At 66.3% G+C, this 12,816-nt stretch overlaps 1 protein-coding gene across 1 annotated transcript; it reads right to left on the bottom strand.

Moving 5' to 3' along the window:
* Positions 1–4,534: 4,534 nt before the first annotated feature.
* LOC309678299 (WAP four-disulfide core domain protein 2-like) lies at positions 4,535–6,792 on the bottom strand (the record flags this gene model as incomplete). Its single annotated transcript, XM_082491294.1, is given in 6 exon segments — positions 4,535–4,652; positions 4,749–4,901; positions 6,064–6,201; positions 6,485–6,587; positions 6,590–6,646; positions 6,649–6,792. Coding segments are annotated over 5 exon segments (594 nt in total). The 3' UTR covers positions 4,535–4,652; position 4,749.
* Positions 6,793–12,816: the final 6,024 nt, after the last annotated feature.

Genomic DNA, 12,816 nt, shown 5'->3' on the forward strand with positions numbered 1-12,816 from the left:
GAGCGGGTCCTGCCGTGGCCCAAAGCACGTGGGCGCTGCTCCCTGCCCCCTTCCCATGACTGCTTTTCCAACCAAGTTTTCACACTTTGCGATGCAAATGAGCCCTTCCTCGGTGCAAGGAATCTGAGGGAACTGGTTTCTGCACTCCCATCCATGACTGCTGAGGGAACATCGGGATGGTCACTGTGGGGCGATGGTGGCTGGAGGGCACCCGCATGGAAAAGGGAACCTGTCCCTGCCCCAGGGCAGCACCTGCCTGCAGGGATGGCTGCTGGGTGCCTGACTGCATCTCCCTGCCTATGTGCAGCCCAAGGCTGCCTGCACTTCCTGGGCACCGACAGCAGAGCACAGGGATGCTGAGCCAGAACAGAAGGCAGCCACACGCTGGTTTATTCTGTTTCAGTGCTGCTATGTGGCCGGGGCTGACAGAGATGCAGGGGTTTGCCTCCATTCCCAGGCTGCTGGGAGCCTTGGCCTGGCATGGGGCAGTGCGGGCAGTGCGCAGCCCTCAATGGCATGGCTGGAAGGAGCTGGGGGTGCTGAGGACCCCAGCCAGGACCCATCAGAGCGGTGCTGGTGCCCTCTCACTGGTGGTGCACATGGTGTGGTGCTGGGACGGGTGCAGGTGTCTTGTTCACTTACGGGGGTGCAATGGCAGCAAGGTGGGGAGCATCCCTGAAACGGCAGCTCCCAGCACAGCTTTCCCCAGCCAGGGCTAGGCTGTGCCTGGAAGAGATGGACGAGGTGGTCAGCGCAGGATAAGCGGTCCCACCCTGAGGGATTGGGGACCCCGGGGGTGCCCCCACCCTGGTGCCCACCAGCCTCCCTTGGTCCCTTCCAGTCCGGACCCACTGCAGGAACAAGACCTGTGTGGTGCCCTGGGCTGCTGCGTCCCAGGAGGTGGAAGGCTGGGGGTGCCTTACCCCACAGCGGGGGGACACATGTCCGGCCGCAGTTGCGCAGGCAGCACTTCTGACTGGGGGGGCAATCCTTGTCCTGCAGGCACAGGAGGAGGCACTTGGCTGCCTGGTCATCATCGGTCGTAGGGGGACAGAGCCCAGGCCGTGCTGGCACATGCAGAGAGACGGAGGGGTGAGGGGATCACCCCCTGCAGGCAGGACACCCCTCCGGGGTGGGGGAGCTGCCTTGCCCGCAGGGGGTGAGCCCCTCCACCAGCTCCTGTCCCATGGGGACAGCAGCTGGCTCTCTGTCCCCCACATCACCCCCCTGGACGGTCACGGCAAGGGGCAGCCCCTGAGGACAGCAGGTACAGCCAAAGGGGTGCTGGCCCTGGCTGGAGGGGCTCAGACTGGGACAGGGCAGGGTGAGGACGTGGAGGGGTCTCAGCCCCTCAGGGCGCCGGTGGCTTTACCCTCAGTGGGTGGTTTGCAGACGTGGCCACAGCCGGTGGTGCAGCACTTCGCAGCCCCGGGGCAGTTGCCATCGGTGTCACACAGCTCCAAACAGGGTCCCAGGGAGCCCCGCAGCACCATGGGGCACGCGCCAGGCTTTGCTGCAGCACGGCGGCTCCCTGGTGACAATGGGGACAGCAGCTGTACCAGTATCCTGCTTCTCCCAGCCCCTCTCCTGGCATGGCCTTGATCTACAGCCTGCCCCCATTGTGGCCTCATCCTTTCCCTGTCCTGCCTCCCATCCTGTCCCCCATCCTCCCTCCCAGAGCCCAGTGCTGCCCTCAGCCACCAGCCTCACACCCACACCAGTCTGACCCAGTGAGACCAGCCACAACGGCACGTGGGATGGCCAGCTGGCAGCTGGAGCGGTGAGGGACAACCCTGGCCACAGTCCTTGCCAGTGCCCAGCCCGAGTGGGGTGCAGGATGGGGGTGCAGGATAGGGGTGTCAGGAAGGGGGGTTAGGATGGGGCACAGCCCCTCGCCCACTGGGTGCCATCACCCACCTGTCATGGAGGAGCTGGGCATGGCGATCCCTTCCTGCAGCGCCCCGAGAGCCCGCTCCTGCATAGGGGCTCATGAGTGCCAGGGCTGTGCCTGGGGCAGTTGTGTGGCACCAGGAGCCGCAGCCAGTGGCACATGCTCCCCGGGGCCTGGACGGCTGCCACCGGCTGCACACTCAGCCAGGCACGACCTCTGGGGCTCGTCCGGTGGCACGGCCGGGCACACGCCAGGCTTTGCAGGGGAGGAGGAGCCATGCCACCACCGGTGTGGCTGCGGGGTGGATGCGTGGTGGCTGTGGGGTGGCTGTGGGGCAGCCGTGGTCAGTGCTGGTGGTGCATCTGCTTGGGCAGGGGGATGAAGGTCTTGGCGAGCACGGCCCCGGGAGGAGGGATGGTGGGGCTGTACCTGTGTCCGGGGGGGTGCAGGCCAGCCCGCAGCCGGAGAAGCAGCACTTGCGGTTCCCAGGGCAGTCCCGGTCATCGGTGCAGCGATTGGGGCAGGCAGCGGTGCTCCTCTGGGCGTGCTTCCGCGGGCAGATGCCAGGTTTGGCTGGAGGGGATGGGAAGCTCGAGGCTCGGCGTGGAGCTAGCCTGACACCATGGCACCCACCTCTCCCACACAGAGCAATGGGGGGCTGGTACTGCCCGCCTGCCATGGGGACACCCAGGCCACCTTACCTGGCTCAGCATGCATGCAGCGGGCGCAGCAGCCACGGGTGCAGCACTTCTCCCCGGGGCTGCACACCGTATCGTTGCGGCAGCTCATCCTGCATCTCTCCCCACTGGTGCTGCCAGCACGGGGGCAGTAGCCTGGGCTCTCTGCAGAGGGAGATGCTCAGTGCAGCTGCATGACCAGGGAGTGGGACTCGCACTGGGGGCACCCGACACGGCTATCAGCCCCCGCCTGCATCCCACCCACCGCCCTGTCCCCACGCTGGCATCTCTTGGGGGGAGCCGGCAGTACCTGTGGTGGGGAGAAGGCAGATCCTGACCTGCCCGCTCTGGCAGCACTTCTCAGCACCGGGACAGTTGTGGTCGGAGAGGCAGTACAGCCTGGAGGGGCGCGAGAGCTTGCTCCCCACCGCCGGGCATTCACCTGCTTTGTGGGGGGCAGGCAGGGCAGCGGGGTGCCTGCGTCCCCGCAGGGCCCGACGTGGTGCTGGGGTGACCGCGGGGACAGTGCCCTGGTCCCCAGTGTGGTGCTGCTGGGCTGGGGTGAGAGGCAGCTCCACAAACAGCGCCAGGAGCACCAGGATGAGGGTGCGCTCGCCCGGCATCATGCTGCTGCCAGAGAGCTGTGCTGCTGGGCCCTCCGACCAGGATTTAAACCCTGCTGGGGTGGGGGCCAGCTGAGCCGAGCTGCTCCTTCCCACGGCAGCACCGTATCGGGACTGTGGGAGTGCCGGGCACGAACAATCTGGCTTGGGGGAGACTCCCAGGGCAGCGCTGGGCTTGCAGCCCATAGCTGGCGCATCCTCCACAGCACGCCCTTTCCAGGTCACTGGTGACCCGTGAGCAGTGGGCCCGGGGGGACGGGCAGCACTCCCGGAGCCCCACTGCCTGCGCTCCCCAATGGCAAGCAGGGGTGGGACACAGGGGAGCAGTGTCCTGTCCCCAGTCCTCAGTGTCCGCCTGGCCTGGCCCAAGGAGCATTGCCGGCTGCCTCCCGGCACACATGGAGCAGGGACAGCTGCTGCAGAGAGCTGTGGCGCTGAGCTGAGGTGCACCAGCCTGGGAACCAGGAACGGGGCTCTGCCAGGTAGGGTGAGGGGCTCACTCTGCCCCAGGGAAGAGCTGTGCTCTGTCCCCTGCCAAAGGCGGTGCCAGCCCCTCGGAGGCATGTGGGACTTCCTTCTCTGGTCCCAGGGGCTGGAGCAGGAGTGGAGTGGGTACAGGAGGGCCAGGGCACCAGGAGCGCTGCAGGGAGCAGAAGGTGCCAGGGAGAGCAGGGCAGGAGCAGGAGCACGGCCCAGCTCTGAGCACGCAGGGGAGGGATGGGGCAGGGGCAGGGATGGGGCGGGGGCACGTGGGGCTTCCCTGCCCACGGCTTCTTTGGGTTCCTGCCATGGGCTACATGCCACTACTGGGCTGAGAGCGCATAGGGCAGGAGGCGGTTTGGGTGATGCTCGTGTCATGGCACACGCCAGCAGCCTCCCTGTCCCCCGGCCATTGCAGAGGACAGAGCAGCTCTGCTTCAATGGCACACAGATGTGACTGCACCACGACGGCCCCTCTCTGAGCATGTCTGCACACTGGTGGAGGAGGCGGCATGCTGGGGCAACCCCAGGTGTGGGGCCATGGGGCAGCCTGGGCTGTGGGGCTGTGGGGCAGCCCCGAGCACAGGCACAGGCTGGGGACCCTTGGAGACATGGTGCAGCCAGTCGGCGCTGGTGCTTGTGTGCACCCCGGCAGCCCCAGCACCGGCACCGGTGCCCAGTGGCGGCTGTGGCGGGCAGGATGCAGCTGGGAGCAGGCAGAGGGACTGCCTGGCTGGGAGCGCAGAGGGACAGAGAGGAGGCCATGAACACGGCAGGGAGAGGCTGCTTTATTGGTGAGAGTGCAGGGGGCTGTGGTGCACCCCGAGCAGGGGACCCCGGAGAGGAAGCTGAGGCTGAAGGCTCCGAGCCAGGAGCACAGCTGGGCCTGGGGGGGGACGGTGCGGGGCCGGGGCCTGGGCATGTGGGACTCGCATCAGGCAGCAGCTTCCCTGTGGCTGGACTGGCAGGAGGCGGCTGTGCCTGCAAAGGGAGCAGAGGGCCATGAGTGGGACAGGGGCACCAGTGCCATGGCGTGGGTGCCGCAGGCTTCCTGGGGTCGGCGGGTGCCCAACTGACCTCAGTGGAGGGGCGTCACGCAGGAAACCTTGCCGCATCCATTTCTGCAGCACTTCTGGCTCCCGGAGCAGTTGGAGTCCGTCTTGCACTGGTTCGTGCAGACACCCAGCATGGGGATCCCTGGACTGACGGGCGGGCAGGTGCCGGGCTTCTCTGCAAAGGCAAAGGGACACAGCCTGAGACTCACAGACCCTGGCATGAGGGGCAGGGCCAGCTCTGCAGCTCCCAGAGCCTTGGGCATGGCCCTGGCCCCTGGCTGCCATGGAGGAGAGACCCCTGTGCCAGCTGGCGGCTCCCTTGCCCTGCAGCTCTGCCTGCTGGCACTCCTGCCAGCCTGACCCGATGGGGACATGTCAGGGAGGCCACGTGATGTGGTGGTCCCCCACGGTCCCTGTGCTCAGCCTCTCGCTCAGGGGTGCGTGGCCAGCACAGGACACGCAGCTGCGGCATGCAGCCCCACTGGCAGCCCTGGCTCCACTTTCCCCCGCAGCTGCCGCACACAGCCCCGGCTGTGCACTCGTGGTGTGTGGGCTCAGCTCAGGCCTGGGCGAGGGGCACATGTCCCCCAGACAGCCTGTGCCCTGTCTGCATGGAGTTCCTGCCCTGCCATCCTGCTGCCTACTGCTGCCTGCCACCGGTGCTGGGCTCCTAGCTCTGCACCATGCCGTCCTCCGCTGCAGCACAGCCAGGCCAGTTCTGTCCTTCCAGGTGGCAATGGAGGTACTGGAGCCTCTGGTTCACATCCACGTGTTTGCGGGTGGAGATCCCAAATCCTCTGCCTGCTACCCAGGCTACTCTCTGGCAGGACCGTTGAGGGGAGCGTACTCAGCCAAGTGGCTGTGGGGCTGTGTCCGGCACAGGGCCAGGGATGACGCCATTGGGAGACTCATCCCAGGTGCAGGGTCGGGAGGCAGGACAGTGCCTATGTCCCGGGCTGGTGGCTACTCGTGATGAGGCTGAGCAGGCAACAAGGGCGGTATAGACCCCTGCCCTCTGCACCTGCTCCAGCATCATTCAGAGGTGTCTGTTCAACGCCCACATCACCAGGAGGAGGAAGGGGTAAGTGTGGCCCCGGCAAGCCCAGGTGGAGAGTGCACTGTGCCGGGAGGCCACCCCACAGGAGCACACCCTCACCCTGCCGGGCTCCCCATGCAGCCCCTGATAACCGTGCTGCAGCTGGACATGCAAAGGGCACCCAGGCCCATGGCCGCTACCGTGCCCCGGAGCACTGGTCCCACTGGCTGGGACGGGCTGTCAGCTCGCAGCAGCGGGTCCAGCTCCGGGCAGCAGGGCCAGGAGCAGCAGGGAGCGTTACCGTCGGGCTTCTGGCAGGCCTTGCCGCAGGCCGCCGGGCAGCACTTGAGGGTGCTCTCGCAGTCGCCATCAGACTGGCACCCCACCGTGCAGTTCACTGCTTCCGTCGTCGCCGGGTCCGGGCACACACCAGCTTTCGCTGCAAGGCAAAGGCGGAGGCCGTGGGCTGGCGCCGGGGCTGCCGGCCCCACGGCAGGCTGAGGGCTGCCATCCCGAGGCGGGAGATGCTGCCGCCAGTCCCAGGGCTGGGTCCAGGGATGCTGCTAGAGCCCAACCGTGCGGGCGCCGGCTGGCTCTCGGCCCCGGCCCCCACCCCAGCAGGCCCTGGGGCTGGGAGTGATGCTGGCCGCTCGCCTGGGGTGTGCCGAGCCGAGCCGAGCCGTGCCGTGCCGTGCCGTGCCGAGACGTGCGCTCATACTCACTGGTGACATTCTGGGCGGATGCTGGAGGCAGCTCTGCCCAGAGAGCCAGGAGCCCCGCCAGGACGAGCACGCTGCGGGCCATGGGCATGGTGCGGGTGCCGGCGCTGCGCCTACGGGGCCGCCTGGCCGGCCTTTAAGCTCCTCTCCAGGTGGGGCCGGCGGGCGGGAGGGCTCGGCCTTCCGGGTGGCTCCCAAGGGCCGGGCAGGGCCAGGCTCCCCCTTCGTGCTTGCACAACCCGAGTATCAGGTATCTGCCGCTGCTGGCTGCCGACCAGGAAGGGGGAGCCTCGAGGAGACCGGGCAGCCATGCCGAAAACTTGCCCGGCAGGAACAGCAGCCAACCGCCACCGGCCGCAGCCCCCATGGGCCACACGCCGGACCCCGGGCAGTCCCTGAGGCAGCCAGGGCACAAAGCCGCCATGACCCTGCTTGGGCCTCAGCTGCCAGAGGCCGTGAGGATGCGGCTTGTACCGCCAGCGGGGAGCGCGGCAGCCACCCGGGACAGGGCACGATCCGTGCCTGCCACCACCCTGACCGTGGTTGGGAGCTCAATTGGAGCCCCCGGCCTTGGCCACTGATGCCCAGAGGCCGGGATAAGCTGGTGGCACAGGCTGGGGATGCGGCTCAGCGGCGGCTGCTGCTCGCTCAGCTCCTGCTCCAGCCACTTGTTCTCCTCCAGCTTTCACTCCTCGACTGAAGGGCCCTCCAGGCTGCCTGCGCCTCTGGGCAGGCGCCCGCCCCGGGGCTCCCCTGCACCTCCTCTGCAGCCTCAGGAGCTCCTTCTGCCCGGCCACAGCCTCATCCCATGGCCCCTGCCGTCCTTGCAGCCTCCAACAGCCCCGGGGATGCGGCCTGGACCAGCCGGCAGCGCCGGTCGGGCGAGTGGCTGGCGGGGAGCGAGCTGCTGGTGTGCTCTGGCTGTGTGCCCGGTGCTCCAGGGCATGGTGGTGAGAGGGACTGTATGACCCCAGACCCCCTCAGCCTGGCAGCTGTCTGGGATACCCCTCCCACAGCACATGTGCTGCCCTCCAGCAGGCTGGGATGCTTCGCGGTGCCTGGCAGCATCGAGCTGGGGTTTGTTTGGATAGGCCCAGCTAGATAAGCTGCCCAGATGACCCGGCGTGGCTGCTCTGTTTTCATCCGTGTTTGCCGCTCTGTCAGTTCCCGTCTCCTCCACAGGTGCTGTCGGTCGTGGTATTAATTCCTGGGGGCTACTGACAGAGGGGGAGCAGCCCAGCACTCTGGTGGGGGAACCTGAGGACCCCAGCCCCTTTGCTCGTGGCTCCTGGTTTGGGCTCAACGCTTTGGGTTGTTTGGCTGCCATCGCCACACGGATCCCTCTGTGCGGTGCCACTTCTGTCTGGCCTGGACCATGAGCTGGACCCCCCTGCTGGGAGGCAATCCCAGAGCATCCCAGCTTCCCGGGGCCCATCCGGGGCACAGTCGCGGGCTGAGCCTCTCCTGCGTGGAGAGGTGGGTGAGACCTGCCCTGTTTCTGGTGATGATGAGCCCTTGTCTCTGGCAGAGGCTCCAGGGGCAGCACCAGCTCCGGGCTGGAGCATCCCGCAGCCCCACATGGGCTTGGGGGTGCGTGGAGCCAGGGACAGATGGTCCCTGCCCTGAGTCACGAGCCAGTGTCTGCTCTGCCGGGATCCGTCTCCAGGTAATTTAACCCCACAGTCAACAATGCAGCACAGAGCAGAGTGGCAGTAAATCAGTAACTGTTTGCCTTTGCCGGCAGTTCCCTCCCCGCCGCGGGTGTTTATGCAGTAACAGGAGCCGGTGCGGACGGCCCGGCCGCCTGCCCAGCTGCTGCTCTGCACTTCACCGCCGTTGGTAGCGGGACCTGACGCATGGGGACGGGGGACAGGCCTGGGGCAGTGAGGAGAGTGGTAGGGCAGTGGCGGGGAGAGCGGCAGGGCAGTCCTCGTCCGTGCACCATCCAGGTGGGGGTGCTCAGTGGCTGGGTGCCATGGAACTGCCGGGGAGGCTACCAGGACCTTGGCCACGCTCAAGCTGACCCGGATGGTCCTACTCTGCCCATGTGGCTGGGCCCTGCTGGGGACAACACCTTGGGGAACTGGGCTGGGCTGGTGTTTCTAGCCCAGGGCCGACACCAGGACTCCCTGAATAAAGGTGGCCGTGTTGCAGCCTGGTGGCCCCTCATGCCAGGGCTGGGGCACACTGCTCTGGTGGGTGGGGTGGGATGGGGGTGGTAACATGGCTGGTGCAGGCGTGACCATCAGCTGGGCTGTGTCACCGCTGCCCTCCAGGATGGAGGTAAGGGATCCGTGCTGCCTGTGCTGTGCAGGGACAGAGCCCACCCAGACCCAGCGCCGGCATCCCTGGAGCAGCAGTGCTGCTGCCGGTCCAACGCTGCCTACCCAGGGGTGCCGTCCCCACTGCCAGGGCAGGGGCTGCCCCGGTGGCCCACCGTGACTGAGCTGCTGCTCCAGTGCTGGCATTTGCCCTTGAGAGTTATTGCCCTGATCTGACCCTGTAATTGCTCTGCCCCAGCATGTGGGATGACCTTGGAGCTGACAGTGAGCAGCTGGAGCTGGGAGGCCGCGAGCGTGAATGCCAGCAGCCGGGCTGCACAGGAGCAGCTGGATGGGAGCAGACGGGAGCTCAGAAATGGGCTTGTGGTAGGAGACGAAGTAGAAACCGCGGAGGAAGGTGAGAGCTGCAGGGAGCAGCGTGGGCGTTGGCGGGTTTGCCCAAGGTTGTGCCTTGGCCCTGGCATGCCCGGCTGGCTGCCGAGTGGCCGATCCACTGGCCCTGCTGCCAGCACGTTCAGTCTGGCCAGAGCAGCTAAAGAGGGACTGAACGTGCTGGCGGCAGGGCCAGTGGCTGAGCTGGGCTCCAGCCCATGCAGTCAGCATTGCTTTCCGGGAGACAGAAATGCTTTGGCTCCTGTCCCTAATGCGTGGCATTCAGGATGCTGCTGTCCCCACCCTGACTCTGCCAGGTGCTTCCTCGACAGAGACCCGAGGACGGCTGTGAGGAGTGCGGAGCGCAGCCACGGGCAGCCATCCCTGTGCCAAAGCATGTCCCAGGGGAGGATCCTGGCTGAGGACATGGGATCAGCGGTCCCGAGCCCGACCCACAGGGCTCTTCCCCGCAGCATCCCTGGGTGTCAGGGCCCACCACCACTAAGCCCGGTCACGCTGGCTGCCCCCAAGCCCCGCAGGTGACCTCTTTCATGGCAGCAGGGAAGGTGCTGGAATCACGTCTCCTTGCCTTCCGAGGGAGGGCGGTCAATGATTAAAAGGAGAGTGTTGCTGGGCCAGGCAAGGTGCCCCCGGAGCCAGCATGGAATGGGGACAGCGATAGAGAGGGATACCCCTTCCTCTGCGAGACAGTCGGCAGCTCAGGGTCCCGGCACTGTGTGCATGGGCTGATGCACGGGGAATTATCTGACCCTTCTGGGGCCCAGCCGTCCACCCAGCTAGCAGCCAAAGGCCCGCAGGCAGGGCTCCTGTCACGCTGCTGCGTCCTCCTGCTGCTGCTGAGCCCTCCCCGCCTGCCCACGCTGCCCACATGGCGCAGACCTCAGTGGTCCCTCTCCGTGCTGCAGAACCGGAGCCTCGCGGCTCAGTGGCAGTGTGTGGCTCAGGTCACCCTGGCCCGTCATGGGGTGCCCCGAAGCCGAGGATGTGCCTGGCTCTCTGCCGGTGTGATCGGTCTTACCTGCTCGTCCCATGTGGGACCCCTGTCCTGAGCCAGCCCCGCAGTGCCCCGAGAGCCAGCCGGATGCAGCCGCCCAATGCCCCCTGAGCACTCACCTGTACCCCCGGCAGCCACAGTGGCCGGCTGCAGCTGGGCACAGAGGGCGAGGATGCCCACGAGCAATATGCCAGCGGTCTTCATGCTGCTCCCCGTGGGTGCCAGATAGCCAGTGCAGCTCGGCGGGGGTTTATATCCGTGTGGGGCCAGGGAGGGGCCACTGCACACATAACCTTCGGGTACCGAAACTCTTGTTGCACTTCACAGTTGTGCCCGAGGCAGTGACAGCCCCACGACGCGTTGTTGCCTGAGAAATCATTTACCACGGCCCCATTCCAGCCCCGGCAGACAGGCTACAGCCAGAGTGGGGACGTCAGCACCCAACAGCACCCTCCCTGGGGGAAAGGGAGACATGGGACATGGGCCAGGGCCACCCCAGTGGCCATGGGAAGCCCAGAGGAAGGGGTTGGAGCTCTCCAGCTTGGGAAAGAGGGTACAGGAGGGACAAGGGGAGGCTTGTACTTTCAGAGTGGCTTAAAGAGCGCAGACAGGACTTTCTTCCCATGGCTCCAGGAGCTGGGGGTGCCTGGGGAGACCTGCAGGCGAGGGGCAGAGGGTAGGCGGTCTCCTCACTGAGCTGTGGGACCCAATACTGCAGATGTGAAGTGCTGCCCAGGTGTGACAAGCAGTTAGGTAAGTTTATGGGACAGAAACCCAGGGAGGACTGAGCAGGAGGATGCTCCCCTGGGGTCATGGCCGTCCTGGCAGTGTGTCATGGGAGCATTCTGGGATGGAGCAGCTGAGGGTTCTGTCCCTGGTCATGTCTGTCTTGGAGACCCGGTGCCTGCCTGTCCTGGTCCTGGCCTGATGCCCGCATCCTACTGTGTCTGCCTGCGGAGCCGCGGGTGACAGCTGACCGGGTCCCCATGGGCGAGCGTGGCCTCAGGGGGAGCAGAGCGTGGGAAGCCTGTGCAACATGCCAGGCTGGGCGCACCCGCTGCCTCATGCTGTGCACTGAGCACCATTCCACTGTGGGGACAGACGAATGGCTGGGTGCCATCACGTCAGCTGGCTGCAGGCGCGTCCCAGCAGATGGGTGCTCCAGCGGGGTCAGCACCAGGGCTGCCTTTCACCCCGCCACGCACCGGGACCAGTGAGAGGGAGCTCTAAATGGGATGGGGAAGCCCAAGGTTAATATTGCAGGGAGGTTGCAGAGAGCTCAGCGCAGCCAAGCATGTGAAGGGTGACAGTGCTGAGGGTGAGGTGTGCTCCTTGCCCGGGGGAACCCTGTGGCACTGCTGCTGCTGCACCTCAAGACTGCCAAGAGAGGCGTTTGCTCCGGGCTCACTGTCCGATGCGGTGCGAGGACACAGCCAGGCTGCACGCATCCCTGCTGGGGGGGCACCATGGCACCTCTTGCTGCTGAATTGTGGCCGTGCTGGCACAGGTTGCCATGCCCTGCCAAATGGCAAAAGGCACAGGCAGGTGCTGCTGGCAGGTCAGGCAGAAGCAGCCTGGCTTTCTGGGTGCAGGGGGGGCGGCTAGCAGGGCTGCAGCCAGGCATGGGGGTCAGCCCGTGGCTGTGGTGGGCAGAGAGGGGCAGGACCTGGGTTTTCGAGGGGCTGGTGGAAGGGGCTGGTCCTCTGCTGGAGCTGGACATGGGGAGAAAGACCTCAGCTGGGGTCCTAGTGTGTGGGGGAGGACGCTCCCGGCCTGGGGGTTTGTCACAATGCCAGTCCGGCTGGGAACAGGCATCTTTGTGCTGAGGCTGACGTGACCTCTGTGGTCTCATATGGGGTTTTACAGCTCAACGATCATATTTCCCTGCTTGGAAATTCCTGTTTGCGTCATCTTGGCTCCAAGTGGCCAAATGCACTTGTTGCTACAGAAACTCCGGGTCTGAAATAAAGGAAACCTTTAGCAAGAAACTGGGGCTGTGAAAGCAGTCCTGTCCCCAGTTTATGTGCATGGGGTCCTTCTCAGTGACACCTTTGCCCCAACGTGGCATGTGCCTCAGTGCTGCGGTGGTGATGTGAGCAGTCACCAGCCTTTGGCTGGTGCTGACAGCTCCTCGCCCGGGGGGCTTCGGCCTCGCACCCTTCCTCCCCTGCTTGCCGCAGGCCACTTGTGTGTTACTGCGCATAGCTGCGTGCTGTTAATGATGGCGTGTCCGAGTCCTGCTGGCACATGGCGGTGTGAGGCTTGGCGTGTCCTCCTGCCCCTGTGCTCCAACCACGGGGAACAGTACCCTCAGCCTGCGCAGCCCCCTTCCTACCTGCAGCCCCATCCCTGCTGTGCCTCCCCGGTGCCGGTGCCCCCTGCGCTCCCGCCTGCGGTGTCTCGCAGCTCCGTGAGCTCCGTGGGCTGCGGGGGCCGATGCCGGAGCAGCATCCCGGGCGGCGGCCGGCAGAGGAGGCTGTTGCTCCGTCAGAGCGGGCCGGGCCGAGCCGGGGAGCGGGGCCGGACTCCTCCGGTCTCCGGGAGCCCCATCCCCATTCCCGGAGGCGGGGACCGGTGCGGGGCGCTGCACCAGCCCGGACCGGGGCTGGGGCTCCCGGGCTGTACTTAAGGGGCGGCGGGCGGCGAGCGGCGAGGAGGGCAGCGCT

This window comes from Vanellus vanellus (assembly GCF_965231255.1).
Source record: "Vanellus vanellus genome assembly, chromosome: 15".
In the NCBI taxonomy this organism is placed as follows: domain Eukaryota; kingdom Metazoa; phylum Chordata; class Aves; order Charadriiformes; family Charadriidae; genus Vanellus; species Vanellus vanellus.